The sequence below is a fragment of the Poecilia mexicana genome, unplaced genomic scaffold (assembly GCF_051168715.1).
Source record: "Poecilia mexicana isolate PSO_F unplaced genomic scaffold, ASM5116871v1 scaffold_11, whole genome shotgun sequence".
Taxonomy (NCBI): domain Eukaryota; kingdom Metazoa; phylum Chordata; class Actinopteri; order Cyprinodontiformes; family Poeciliidae; genus Poecilia; species Poecilia mexicana.
The window spans coordinates 13,934,416-13,949,226 of record NW_028263380.1 but is presented as its reverse complement, the minus strand read 5'-3'; the positions used below and the strand labels follow the sequence as shown (position 1 = coordinate 13,949,226).

Genomic DNA, 14,811 nt, shown 5'->3' with positions numbered 1-14,811 from the left:
GTTTGGTAAAAATTAGTTTAATTTCCATAGCCACTCCCAGGCATATTAAAATCCATAAAAAAATAAAATAAAATACAAGAAAAGATGAGAAACCTTCTCCTTATGGGTCCCACCTGCCAAACTGGATCAAATAATGCCCCACCACAACATCCAGGAGGTCAAAAGGAACCGAGAACAATATCTAAAGCAGGACAGGCATCTCTAAAGGTTAAGGTCAGAGTTCAAATTCAAAAAGAAGGAAAGAGACTTGGCAAAAAATGCTTGTTGGGAGAGTTTTAAGGTGAAAACCAGTACTGACCAATAAAAGAGATAATCAAATCTCCACGTCAAGACCCAATTCACATGAGACAAAAGAACATCTTAATGATGACTGGACTGATGAGACAAAAAGTTTTGAACTCTGACACCTCTACCATGAAGACTGTCCGGCCATCAGCTCGTGGCAGCCATGATCCAAGGCCATACCTGCATGTCTTTCTCTGAAGGGCACCGAAAGGGGCCCTGCAGAGTTTGAACTGGATTGAGACGCTGTGACACGACTATAAATAGACTGTTCATGCTTTAAACCCTCCAGTGTGGCTGGATTAAAACGATTCTTCCAAGAAAAGTGGACCAATTACCTTTTATAGAGATGTAAAAGACTCGCGGCCAGCCACCACAAACACTACATGACAACTGTTGACGCCAAGGGTGGCACAACCAGCATTAAAGTTTGCTGTTGTTGTTTTTTTCACGTAGGTAAAGTCATGTTTGGATTGTTTCTCTAAATAAGTGAAACCATCATTTGTAAACTGTTTTTGTTGTATTTACTCAGGTTATCCTCAGTAAATGGTAAGAAATATGCAAGTGTCTAATCCGAATGCCTTTTCTCGACACTATTCACACCAGTTCTGGTTTGGAGTTTGTCAAAGTCATTGACCCGGTGGAATATAAAATTCTCATCCGTCTTTCTGCATCTGCAGCTGTAACTCGTTCATTGGGAACTCCGCGGTGCCGAAGAAGCCTCAGTCGAAGCCCAAGAAGACCCACCTATCTGGCCAAAAAGGCGGCAGCAGCTCCAGGGAGCCGCAGCCCAAACGACTGGAGGAGGTCTACACGGCTCTCAAACAAGGCTTGGAGTGAGTAACTCACACTCTCGTGTTCATCCAGTCATCGTCGATAACATTCCCACCTGGGAGCGAGTTTAGACTGATCTCATAAATGTTTAAGAGATTTGCTATTTCCTTTGAGTGATCCGTGAAGATTTTTATCAAACGTTTTCTTTACCTGCTGCTCAGTGAATATCTTGAAGTTCATCAGACGGAGCTGGATAAACTCACATCTCTGATGAAAGACATGAAGAGGAACTCTCGCCTGGTGAGATGCATGAGAACACGTCGATGTGGTTTAACACTGCGCATGCAAATATTAGGTTTAAGCAACATAAACATTTATATTTTATTACTTTTCCTAACTTTCTGTGTTGTTATTCTCCAGGGAGTGCTGTATGATCTCGACAAGGTAAGCCAATGGAGGTTGCGTTGAAAAACACCGAGACGTTTTTGCATCAAAATGCCATGCGCTGCCGCATTGTTGTTGTAGTGAAGCTGGCTTTCTGTGTCTTCCTGCAGCAAATCAAAAGCATTGAGAGGTACATGAGGCGCCTCGAGTTTCACATCAGCAAGGTAAGGATTGCTGAGGTCCCAGTGGGTTCTTATTATTTTAGGGCTCTTTGTACCTTAAAAATGTTTTAACAGTTCTGACCTGAATCTTTCATACAAGCTTTTTTTTCCCCTTGTTGTTTTTTCCCCCTTGTACCCAGATATTCATAAAAACAGAAAATGTAAAAGGAGTAGAGGTTTCATGCCTTTTGCATATTACAGGCATTTCAATCTCTCCAAATAATGTAGCTAACATAATTCTTCAGGTTTGCTTCTTATTTGTGTAAAGGATATGTTTTATTTAAGTGCAGCTATTTCTGTATGTTATCCGCCAAGAACTTTGGTCAAAATCTGTTGTTTTTATAGGGGGTTATTATGTAAAATCGACTTTCTGTGTGTTATATTGCCATTTTATAGTACAATCAAGTAACCATGTTACATTCAGCAGTTATAAAAAAAGCTTAAAATGTTTGGTATATACATTTTAAGCTATTAAGAAGCTCCTGCTATTTCTGACACTTTTTAAAGATTGGGCAGAAAATTTCGATCAGTGCACCCTACTGACCAAAGTGAACGTCCCATGGGTTCTGCCCTTGAGTTCTCGTGAAGCATGTACAAATTTGTTCCTGTTTTTGCCACCTGTGTCATTTCTCTGATTTTACAAGAGCAGCTTCCAATGACAAACGAAAAAGACAAACTCTACTTTCCATATTTTCTAAAATGTGAAAGTGTTTATTAGGTATTGTGATATGTCTGCCCTTTAATACCGTATTTTTCAGCCGCTACTTTTTCCCCACGTTTTGAACCATGCGGCTTACAGCCCGGTGCGGTTTTTCTGTGGATTTTTCGTCAACCACCAGGGGGCGCTTTAGCAGGAAGTGAATCATTGGAAGTCAAAATTGGAAATCAAAGAAGAAAGTGCTAATTTTCATTTAGAACAAGCACATGCTAGCAGCAGGCACGACGGAGAAATGTTTTCAAACTCATATCCCCTCATCATGGAAACAACACGAAGAAGTTCATATGATGCAGCTTTTAATTTGAAGGCCATCGATCTGACAGTACAGATCGGTAGCCGCTACTTGGCGTGAACGAATCCATGGTTCAGCGTTGGAGATGGAGGACTGCGTCCTTAATAGCTGATTTATTAAGGCTTAATATGTACGTTTCCAGGTTTTCTTTTGTTTTGTTTTGTTTTTTGTTTTTTTGTCATTTGTAGGAGGGGATTAGAGTGAGGTGCGCTCAATAGTCAGGAAAATACGGTAGCTTAAATGTATTCTTTTTTCTTTTTAATTAGACCAATAGCCATGAGAGCTCTCTTTTTATATTATTTATTTATTTTTGTTCCTGTTTGGATAATAAGTTTAGGTTCCCTGCTGTTCTAATGCTTACGACAAGAAAAAGAAAACGTTTTTCCCCTTTTATACCTTTTGTTGTAGTCTCCTCACAGGCTCCCAGTTGGGGTCCGTAATCTCCAGCATTTTTTTTGTATGTCCTACAAGCTTGCAAGTCTCTTTGACTGTTCTTCCACATCCTCTGTTGTAGTCCAACATAGCTTGCTGGGCATCAAATCAGACCTGACAGCAGGTTATCAGAGCACACACGTCAAAACAACTGCACAGATCCGACTGTAACTATGGTTACCTTCAAGACGGCCTTTGAAGTCAAATTGGGAATTCAAAGAAGCCATCTACCTGGAATGTTAACCCTCTGTAGCCATACGCAAGATTTAGGACAATGAAAACTTCAGCTTTGTCCACAATCAAGCGTGTGTAACGGGACTAAAGCAGTGAAAGAGATTGTGTTTTGAACTGATTTGTAATGCAAAGCTTTTCCTTTTTTACGAGGGCAGGAAGGAGTAATGAATTTGGATTAGGTGTGACTGAGGAGGTTTTTAAATGCGGGAAAAGGAACATGAAAAAAATATCAGTCACATCATACTAGGCCACGTCTCTGAAGTCATAAAGTATTTCTGCACTGAGCTTTTCTTTGACACCGGTGACAAACAAAACGTAGCGATGTTTCCTCCGCGTTATGAAGATGTCATGGGATGGTGTTGAGCAACCAAAGACTCAGACTTTCAGCTTGAAATCCAGCTTCATTTTGATGCCCTCTCTGTTCTTGCTGACTCAGAACAGAAATAGATTTAAGCGTAGCTGCAAATATTTGGAGAAGCAAAGGATTGTCTGATTTACCTTGTCATGCAGGTTTGAAGCCTCCAGTCTCTCTCTATCAGGTTAAATTTAGCTCCGACTGTTTTTCTGTTTTAATATTAGCATCATGTTCACTGATGTTTTCTGCAGTCTCATTACTGACTCTGGATTGTTTGTAAAAGCTTCACAAACTTTTCTTCCTTTCCTTGAAATTACTTTTCTGTGGTTCCTATTTTCTGGAACAGAAATCACTATTAAAAAAATTAAAATAAAATACACAGTTTATATTCTGTCAAGGAAGTGTATATAAAATACAGTTTTGGCAAGGATATGTAAAGCAGAGCTATACAAAGACCTGCTTAGCTGACTATCTGAAAGAAAGTGCTTCAGCTGGTCTTGAATGGAAGATTTGTGATACATTTTTAAGATGAAATACTGAAAAACAAGGGGCATATGTTTTTTGTTTTTTTTAGCACACATTAAATTTTTTCTTCCATTTTGTACTTGCACAGGGTGACGTGTACCGCAGAGATAACGACAGCAGCATCAGAGATGCCGTTAGATTTATGTTGCTTTTGGATAATCGCTGGATTTACGATTCAAAATGAGACGCGAGCTCCAGAGCACCGGCATGTGCCATTTTCTCTCGTCTCCGAAAAACATATCTGTTCATCTCTGCGGCAGCTGGGAGCTCAGGTGTGAACGTGTTTAAGCCCAGACTCGGCCGCGTCTCTTTGTGCCGAACAGCTGCCACGAGGGACAACTTAACAATCGTCGATCAGCGGGGTTGTTAGTTTGCGAGTCACATCAGCCCGCGCTTTTGTTCCCCGCGTCACCTGCAGATGTCTGCGCTGTAATTGGCACGCATGGAGGAGGCAGGTGGCACAACACAACCTCTATGATGTCCTGCATGGGACGAAGCCTGTAGCCACTGGTTGGGTTAGTGTGTGTGTGGGGAGCGGTATCAGCAGGGCATCATTAAAAAGATGAGTGACGCAGACTGAAGGTGAGCAGAGCAGCTGCCAGGCACCATCTCCCTTTCTGAGGGCGGGCGTGTTTCGGTACTAACCACATGCCAAATTCAACCCAGGATGAGTGTGAATACTTTGCATGTGATTATTTTTAATAAAGGGCATTTTCTGCTGCCTCCTCTACCGCCATCTTGATTGTTAGTCTGTAAACACACACACACACACAGCTCCCCAGAGAGGGTCCGGGTGTTTGGTGGGGCCTGCAGCTTTTTAATCTGCTTATAATCACTTGCTCCTGGGCATGAAATGTAGGTGGGTGTGCGCCATTATCCAGCAATTCTCGATAATGTCCACGTCTTAAGAGGATTTTTAACAAAATCCCGTAGATTCTGTTAAAATTACACAGTCTATTTGGATATTATTAGGCTCAAATACAATCCTGTAAAATTCCCAGTTAAACTTAATTGGTCGACAGCATAAGAACACTGCTTAACAAATATTTAGTCTGCTTCTCGCAAGGACCAAAATTGATTCCCTAGTAAAGATGTTCCCAAAACTCTCAGCTGGTTCTCCAAGCTCGCTGGGTTTTTTTTCCCTCCAGCACTCTGAGCTGTAATTAAAACACTTCAAAAGAGAACTGATTTTAGCATATATTTAGATTTAATCTATCTTAATAACCACTTACCAGATGTGCTGGCCAAGAGCCAAAACAGAAAGGATTTTTTTTTTTTTCATTGAATGACCCTTTAAGGTTGTACAACTACTGAGCCTTGCAGATGTATTTGTATTACATGAACTTGTTCTACATTTTGGCATGTCATAATTGAAAACTTATTTGATAGGCCAACACAAAGTAGTATATAGCTGCTCAACTGATGGCTGTTCTTATGGCAGATTCTCCCACCTGAGCGGTGGATCTCTGCAGCTCATCCAGAGCTACCGTGGGTCTCTTGGCTGCTTCTCTGATTAATGCTCTCCGATATCTGGCCTGTCAGTTTAGGTGAATATCTATGTAGGTTTCCAGTTATGTCACTCTTTATATTTTATCCACGATTTATCTCTAAAAAAAAAAATAATCCCTGAGCTCTTCACAGCACCTCGGTACTTGAGTTGATATTGCGGTTTTTTCTCTGTTTGCCAAGTAGATGTCTGAAGTTGTTGCGCTGAAATTTATTTAAGGACATCGGCGTAAAGGAGCCCCTTTAATGCATGACACACTTTTCCGATTCAAGGGTTCTTACATTTTGAAGAACCATATTTCATTTTTCACTCGTTCGTCTCACTTCACCATTATTTACCACTTTTTGTTGGTTTACCACATAAAATCCCAATAAAATGCATTATGGTTTGTTGCAACAAAAGCACTGTATTTAACTGTTTTTTTTTCTTATTGCTTCACTTTAATGATTCTGGGTAAATCTAATCAATCCTAATGTTTTCTGTTAATGCAAAGCCCTGTACGACTAATGAGACCAAATCTTGAATGCCTCTTCAGGACCCTCCTTATAAGCGAGCGAGGTGCATCTGATCCTGTGTGCCTGTGTTTGTCTTGTTTGGAGAGGAGAATCTGTCAGAATGGGCTGGAAACGAGACATGTTGGATTTTGAGCCATCTGTCTGTGTCGCGGTTCTCGCTCCGTTTGTATTTTTTCCTTTCATGTTTCCTCTTTCTCTGGGGTCCAATGTGCCCAAGGCAGAGCAATATGCTGATGGACGGCCTCTGGAAGAAGGCTTGGCTGACCTTCACAAGTGCATGTCCTCGAAGGCAGCGAGCGGCCGCTGTAATTGGGGACAAAAATTAGCTTCGTTATCCAACAATGATAGGATAATGGCTATTCATCAGCTCTGGTTTGTTAGAGCCCATTTTTCCCAGTTTTCCTCCAAAGAAGCATCACTTTCTCTCAATGAGTAGGAACCTTTTGGTTCCTACACAGGCTGGAAAAGTTTTGAATTTCACTGAAGCATTTTCAAGTTCCAGGTTTTATTTTTACAAAAGTGGAAAAAGAATATGTGTATGAAGATATTTCCCTTCCATCCATCTGGGTGCCAGTTTGTCTGTCCACCTGCCACTTCACCCCTCCATCTATTCATATGTTAATCATGCTCACAACTCAAATATCCACCTTAACTTTATTGTAAAACTTTCTATTCACACTGCATTAATGACTTTAAAAAGGATTGAAATCATTTGTGGTTTGAAAATTCCGCCTATATGTCGGATTCCTGTGTAATTGGGCATTTATCTTGTTTTCTCATTTCTAATCAGGATGAGAATTTTGATTCATCTTTTTCACGACAAATTCCAATTAAGGGTGTTTTTTGTTTTTTTTAACTGTATTGTAGGAATTACCTTCTTTTTTTTTACCATTTTCTCCACTGTTCAGTAAATATCAGTAAAATTGAAAATGTGATTAAATGCACATGTACTGTGTGTAGTGTTTTCTCCAAAAGCACAGAACGTTTCTCAAGAGAGATATTTGTGTGTGCTACAATGCAGCCACAGAAGTCATAAATAGTTCTTATCGACTCTTGTATAATTATCGCATTAACTCCACAAAATATTGTGAAAAACGTAATTCCGTATCGTATCTCCCACCCATGAGGCGCAGCATGACACGCTGAAACATTTCAGATCAACTCCAGCCTCTGGATTTCCTTTATGACGAGTAAACACAGCGTGTGAGGTTAGATGTTGTTCTGAGGCCGGTTCCAGCTGCTGCCGCTTCGCCACATACCACAGACAGACAGGCAGACGGGCTGGGCCCCTGCTCCGGGGCAGGCTGGTGGGCCGCTCGGTTTGAGGTGGAGCTGCTGGGATCGCCGTGGGTGTGAGATTTAAATCTGACATCATCTGACTTGATTTTCAAACCCCATCGAACAGAAACTTTCCAGCGTGAACCTCCGATTGCGTCCCCATCTTAAAAGTCTCTCCGACACACGGTGTTTCGTAAATAAATGGCAGCTATTAGGAGCCAGACTGGCCCGTTCGCTCCAGTGTCTCCCTAATGAGTGCCATAAAAAGCACTCAGCATCAATATTTCAGCGCTGGCACCAGTCAGGCAGCTGTATCCCCCTTTGATGAGGTTCACCAGAGGTGTTTTGTTTTGCCGGGCTGCCACTTTGATCATATGTGACTTCAGGAAGGTCAAAAAACAGAAATTAGAAGTCCAGAAACTGCTTTCAGAGTTTGTTTACTCGGCACTACTTCAACCTTTGAGTATCTGCTTTTTTTCAATATTTTTAGGTTAGTTGGATTGAGATAACCAGTTAAACTTGCTTCTTTATGTACTTAGCTCAATTTCAACCTTGCATATAAATTGCATTTAATGTTTTGGGGAAATAATGTGAGATTTAGATTTATTATGTGGAAATTGAAGTAAGGGGAAAAAAAATTATGTTGAGATGACAGAAGATGCTGCGGTATCTAATCTGCATCTCTTCTGAACCCTCGTCATTTTTACCTCGCAGTAAATTATCCGGACGTTGATAGAGATGTTCCTCGTTGCTGTGCTGTTCTGTAGAGCATGAACTCAGGCTGCTTTTGAAACCTGAAATCCTCTCCAGCTGAGCTCTAAGCCCAGTCTGACGGTACCTCAGAAGGGAAGCATCCCACTGTGTCACAGACTGGGGTCCTTAAAGCCTGCGGCTACACATATTCATACCAGCTGCAGACAGTTTACCTTAAGACTCTTCTGGTTTGTGTGTCCTGTCATTTATGGTTTTTGCGTACATTTTCCATCCTTCTCTTTGTGTATTTTCCTCCTCCTGTTTAAAATAGAAACTGTATACGACCGTCCGCTTTCTCCTAAATGTTTGTCCTCAGGTGGATGAGCTGTACGAAGCTTTCTGTATCCAGAGCCGCCTGAGGGATGGTGCCATCAGGATGAAGCAGGCCTTCTCCTCCTCTCCCTCCACCAAAGGCACCAAAGAGAGCATCGCAGAGGTCAACCGCCGGTACAAGGAGTACACCGAGGTACTGCAGGAAAACTCTGCAAATATTAGACTTGTAGATAAACACGGTGGTTTTAGTTCCATTAACCTCAAAGCATCCTCTTTTTTTGCCAACTTTTTATTACATTACAACAACAAATATTAACGTATTTTAATGGGATGGACCAAAGCTTTAAGTAGAAAATACTTGCGAGATCAACTCCAGCTGTTCGGTAAAGCTTGTTGGAGAACTTTAGCGATCGACATCATCTTGAAGAAACCAGGAGTCAGGTCAAGGAGAAAGTTGTGCAGATGTTTAAAGTAGAATTGGGTTATAAAGCAACACCTCAAGCTCTGAACATTTCAGGCAGAACTGTCCAGGTGATTGGGAAAGTGAGTGCAACAAAATAAGTCTTAAAAACAACCACAGAAATCTTTGAATGACGCCCAGAAAACACAGAAAAAGACCACTTTAAAAGACTAAGTGACTATCTGGGTTCTTTGAAGCAAAGAGTAGTTGAACCTCTTCACAGATCTGTATTACTGTTTACATCGCACTAGACAACACCTACAACATATTACAGGGACAACCATTTACTCTCATTTGTAAACACCTCTGCCTTTAAATCCCCCTCAAACACTCACACCTGTGTCCTCACCTGTCCATAAATGCTCAGAGGAGTCCTCCACCGCACTTTGGTGTTGAATCAGTAGATAACTCTTTCCTCTTTCTGTGAATCCTTTTTGTTTGACCTTATTTTATTTTATTTTGTCTAGAACATGAGTGCTTTTGAGAGCGAACTGGAGAATCTGCTTGGGGAGTTTCACATCAAAATGAAAGGTGAGTTCACTCAAAAGAAAAGTACCGTGATAATTTGGATTTCTCTTTTTAATCCTATAGAAATGTTTACTAATTTGGCCTGAATTTGAAATTTGTAGTTACATGGATATTTTGGTTACAATTTACCAATTGTCCCATTTTTTCTGTTTTGATAGGATTGGCAGGCTTTGCTAGGCTCTGTCCTGGAGACCAATATGAGGTAAGCATGTTTTCATTTTCTTCTTAATAAAAACCAACCTACTAACATAAGACATTTGAAAATTCACCAAGTTTAGTTCATGTTCTTAAATTCTTCGGTAATAAGTAAAATACTGCGGCTGAAATATTCTGCTGATTCTGACCAGATCGACTTTATGCTCACAAACGACACCCAGTGAATTTAAAGCTTAAGCCGTCACACTGTGCCCTTTCCCCTCAGCTTTGGGTTGTTCCTTTCCCTAAAGTAATAAAGCAGTTGTTTCAAGACCCCGAGGCGAAACATGCTTATGTTTTTGAGGATGAGGAGAAATCCAGTTTTTAAACCTGTTTAGTTCGAGTGATTGTTGCCCAAGATTATCTTTCTTGCAAAAGTTGACCCAATTTTGTTTGTCTCATTAGATTCCATGCCATCATCCATATATGGAGCCGCTTCCTGTTTTTGACTCTGTTGTGTTTTAAGCTTACTTTGAAAGCCATTTTTCCATCTTCTCTGATATTAGCTGTACTGTGCATGAAATCGGTATTTAAGGGTTTAGCTTTATTCACATGCCAGTGTCAAATCTGCAAAGTCAGATGCTGGTCTGTTTTTGTAGTTTTGATATGTCTTATTTATGTAGCGTCTACTTTTTTAGTGATTCATAAAATTAAACTTTTACAAGGAGCAGTTATAACTTAGCTCTGAGAGCATATAATATTTATTTCTCACTTTGTTTCTGGGGACAGTCAGATGGCTGTTGCTTATTAACTTAATCTCTTGTATGCTTTACTGCATTCTGCACATGCTTATTATCCCACATTTCCCACAAAAACTCGACGAAACACGATCCCAAAACAAATGAGCGCCCTCTTGTTTTGTCTGACTCCGGCTCTACACATTACACATCAGGTAACGTCTCAGGGTTGAAATTTATTCTAGAAATGCAGGCTTGCTGTCGGATGGGGGTAAAGGAGAGGAATCACTTTCAACCTAAGTGAAGCGAATGAAGGCGCTTGAAAAGGTCATTCAAAAGGTTGACCTTTAAATGTGATGGAGTGTGGCGGTTTACTTTTTGACACAAAACACTGACAACCCGCAATCAGCATTTATATAAATATGTTTCGAGAAGCCATTTGAACTTGTCATCTGCTTCCTTAATCCCTGCTGCTATTGGGGGAAATTACCACTGTGAAGAAAACGGATGTCGCAAGATGAGCAGTTTCTTAAGAAGACAGTCGAAATTTCAATCAAAGTGGGCGCAAAAAAAAAAAAGAAAATCCCAATCATAAGCAAATAAAAAAGCCAAAGTGAAGAATTAGATTATAGAAGCAATAAAGTGACGAAGATGGCCTGTCTAAGAAAATAGTTTGATTAATACTGCATGAAGTATATGTTTCTAAAAAGATCAGAGGAAAAACAGGAAAGTTCAGAGGCCTTTCAAAGTTTGTGCAATGTCCACACCCTTTGTTGAGTAAAAATGACTAAATTCACCTTACTTGGATTTACTATTCAAACAACTTTACATAATAGTTTCAGAGGAAGCCTTTATGTGCCAAAATAATCCAGCTTGTTATACAATATAATGTCACAGTGATTGCCAGTGTTGAATAGAAGGATGCTAATAAATATGGACTGAATATCACCACAATGTGGCCTGACGTATTATACACTGACATGTAGTGAATCCTTGGAGGATGAATTTCTAACACTTTTTATTAAATTACATTAATTAGAGCTGTTTTTGTTTTCTGACAGTTTCAGTCAGATTTAAAGTTAATTGTATCTTATTTATGCCACATGCTATCATTTTTCAACGTATATTAACAAGTTTTTGATGTTTTTCATGTGAAAGCCTGCCAAAGTGTACAAAAGTGGCTGCATAAAACAGCTCCCACAGTTTATACCCCTGTTTTCACTTTGGTTATATTCATAAGGGAATGAAACTTCTCTGTTCTCTAAGTCCTTAAACTTCATTATAGCTGCCAGTAAGAAGTCAGCTAAAGAAGACAATTAAATATTTAGCAGCTACATTGTTGAATATTACATTGAGAAGCTGATAGAGGATTACATTTTGTATTAAGAGAAGATAATATACTGCATCTGAATAGTACTCGGTAATTAGAATAATTTTACGTTAAAGTCTCGCTTCTTTTTGTCCCGTCCGTCAGATTTTCATGCGGTACGGTCGGCAGCGCTGGAAGCTGAAGGGGAGAATCGAAGTGAACTCCAGGCAAAGCTGGGACGGAGACGAGATGGTCTTCATGCCCCTCATCTCCGATCTCATCAACATCAAGGTGCCGCAGAGAAAACACGGTTACAAAACGCCGAGCGGCTGCAGTCGAGTCGACTCTCCCGCCCTGAGGTCGGGGATTGAAACGTGTGTTTGCCTTCGACAGGTGACCGAGCTGAAGGGTTTGGCCACTCACATGCTGGTGGGCAGCGTCATCTGTGAAACCAAGGAGCTGTTCACAGCCATGCCCCAGGTGGTGGCTGTGGATGTCAATGACCTGGGAACAATCAAGCTCAACCTGGAGGTGACGTGGTAGTAAGTAGACGTTTGTAAGAATTAACAACCTCAAAGTCACATTTTGTGATAAAATAAAAAAGCGTTCCTCCAACGTCGTTTCGTCATTTTAAGTTTTAAGTCAATCTTGGTAGAGTAAGTTGTTTATCCCCAGCATATGGAAGACATTGCTGCATAGCAGAGCTGTGGGATGCAGCCAATGTCTATTTTGATCCGTTTAGAGTCTATTACTGGACTTGCCATATGTTCACTTCATATTCAGAACGCCCACAACTGTTAGGAGCTGCAAACACAGTGCTGGTGTGTAGCTTGTGGTGTCCTGCCACCTAGTGGGGAAACATTAACTTTGAAGAAGAAAAATGAGCAGTTCAATGAGTTTCTTCTTGGAACCTACACATAATTCATATAATTTTCTTTCACTCTTTCAGCCCCTTCGATGTTGAGGACTTGACTCTGTCATCGGGCAACTTGAGCAAAGCTGCAGCCCTCCAGAGACGAGTATCGGTCTACAGCCAGGGTACTCCAGAGACCCCCACCTTCCAGGACAGCTCCTTCTTTGTAAGTCCAAGCACTACCTGTGCTGCATGACAAAACAAACCAAATCATTTTTGTACATCATCAGTTTTGCACTAACCCTCGTCCATCCGGTTCCACGTCATAATGCCCTTCGGTGTCTCATAATCCTGCTCTTGCTCATACCCCAAACGCCCCTCTCCCTCATCCCTCTGTGCTCTGGGTAAAGAAGTGGCCGCCGTATCCCGTCGAGCGCCAGCGCCTCTCCTTCCTCCAAATGCTGCGAGAAACGCTGCTGGAGAAGCTAAGGCGCAGCCGCTCTTTTGGTGACCTGGCCTCGCTCCGGCCCAGGCCCAGATCCAGTCTGGAGGTCTATGTGAGTGTGTTGTGTGCCCCCTCATCAGCCCACCGCCGCCCCCTCTCTGGAACCCTAACTGTGTTACATCTGCCTCACTGAAACAACCAAGCTGGGTTTGTCCGGCTTCACTCTAAAATCCTCAGAATTGCATGTGTGGTAGTTTGCTTGTGGATGTGCATGACTTGCTTCTAGCCATTCATGCTATGCATGAATCATTTTAGTCCTAAGTCTTAAAAGAGAAGAGCTAAAGCTGTCGTTTCTGATCGTTCCTGTCTAAGACGCTCAGATTTGAAATTGCCTCGCTGTCTTCGATGTTTTTAAAGTCTGACTCCTTTCTTTGCCTTTCCAGTCGACTTTACCGGACGACATCTTTGAGAATGGTGGCTGCGGTGTGGCCGAGTGCAAACGTCTGTCCTTCACCTTCTCTGACACATCGGGGTCTTCGCCCAGCCCCGCCCAGAGCTCCTTCTCCCAGAGCCAGTCCAACCCCGAGATCACCGTCACTCCTCCAGACACAGATTCGTTACCCACCCCCATCCTGCAGACCAGGGAGGACTCCATTGCAGAGGAGCATCTAGAGGAGGAAGAGGAAGAGGAGGACGAGGAGGAGGAAGTGTACGAGGAGGACGGGGAAACGGGAAGCAGAGGGAGCAGGAACAGTGCCAGCCTTGCCAGCGACGAAGCCGACGTCGCCGACTCGGAGTGGGAGCGCACCGAGTCCCAGCGCAACTCCATCTCCAACTGCGGCTCAGCCGCGCCGTCGCTGTGCTCTGATGGACACCTGTCCACCGTGGCGCCCGAGGACGTCTTCCTGGACCACGCCGACGAACTGAAGCCAGTGGAGCTGGACACAGAGGAGCCGGGCAACCTGACCAGGCAGCTTGTGAAGAGGCTGACGTCGTCAGAAATCGTCTCACCTGCCGGAAGCTCGACTGAAGGCGGGGGGAGTCTGGGCTGGGCGGGGGAGGGGAGCAGGGCTTTCCTGGAGAGCAGCCTGGAGGAAGCCATCCACAGCCTGCTGACCAAGCTGGAGTCACTGACCCATCGCTGCAGGGAGCTACAAGACCTGGAGCAGGAAGTGATGCGCCTGGAGGACCTGCTCAAGGTGATGATCACATCAAGGACCGCTATCTATGATGATAAGTGTCTGAGAGAGGCAGCAAATGATAATCACACTCACTGTTAGCTTAAAATTATTATTACTGCCCCAGTTCCTAAACATTAAAAACATAATCTTTATTTTATTTTATTTTATTTTTTTGTTTTTCTGCAAGAACAATACAAAATAATACAAAATTGTGAAGTGGCAGGAAATTATGCATGTTTGGATTGCTATGTGAATGCTAGGGGTTGCTAGGTAACAGCACTGTCCTGTCGATCATGACTTATCAGTCAGTACATTTTTGAAATGACTCACTTTTCCAGACACCCAAAAACATTAACTTATTTCCAAAAATGTTCTGGTGTTTTATGTTTTGTTTTGTTGTTTTTTTTGCTTTGGCTGTTTTTATAAAAAGTTGTAAACCCAATGGAAGTATAAAAACTTGCAAAATGTGAATTTTGCATAATCAGTCCTCTATAATTAATTCAAACCCTGCATGGACATTAGATTGACCTTCCAGCTGGAAAAACAGCACTAAACGCACAACCAGAAGTACAGCTAAAAGGTTTAGATCAAGGTGTATGCATGTATTAATATGAGCCAGT

General features: G+C 41.9%; 1 protein-coding gene across 3 annotated transcripts in view; it reads left to right on the top strand.

Annotated features, from left to right (window-relative positions):
* The window catches only part of ripor2 (RHO family interacting cell polarization regulator 2), a 63,222-nt gene that overhangs the window by 40,894 nt on the left and 7,517 nt on the right, over nt 1-14,811 (top strand). For 2 of the 3 annotated variants that reach the window (XM_088010247.1, XM_088010248.1), the window contains exons 3-13: nt 963-1,118; nt 1,278-1,356; nt 1,477-1,500; nt 1,611-1,664; nt 8,587-8,736; nt 9,471-9,534; nt 9,690-9,733; nt 11,878-12,003; nt 12,106-12,254; nt 12,662-12,791; nt 13,454-14,209. In XM_088010247.1, coding sequence (XP_087866373.1) covers nt 963-1,118; nt 1,278-1,356; nt 1,477-1,500; nt 1,611-1,664; nt 8,587-8,736; nt 9,471-9,534; nt 9,690-9,733; nt 11,878-12,003; nt 12,106-12,254; nt 12,662-12,791; nt 13,454-14,209 — 1,732 coding nt within the window. Of the gene's footprint in view, nt 1-962; nt 1,119-1,277; nt 1,357-1,476; nt 1,501-1,610; nt 1,665-8,586; nt 8,737-9,470; nt 9,535-9,689; nt 9,734-11,877; nt 12,004-12,105; nt 12,255-12,661; nt 12,792-12,975; nt 13,123-13,453; nt 14,210-14,811 lie in introns of all 3 variants that reach the window. The other variant, XM_088010249.1, reaches the window with a different exon arrangement.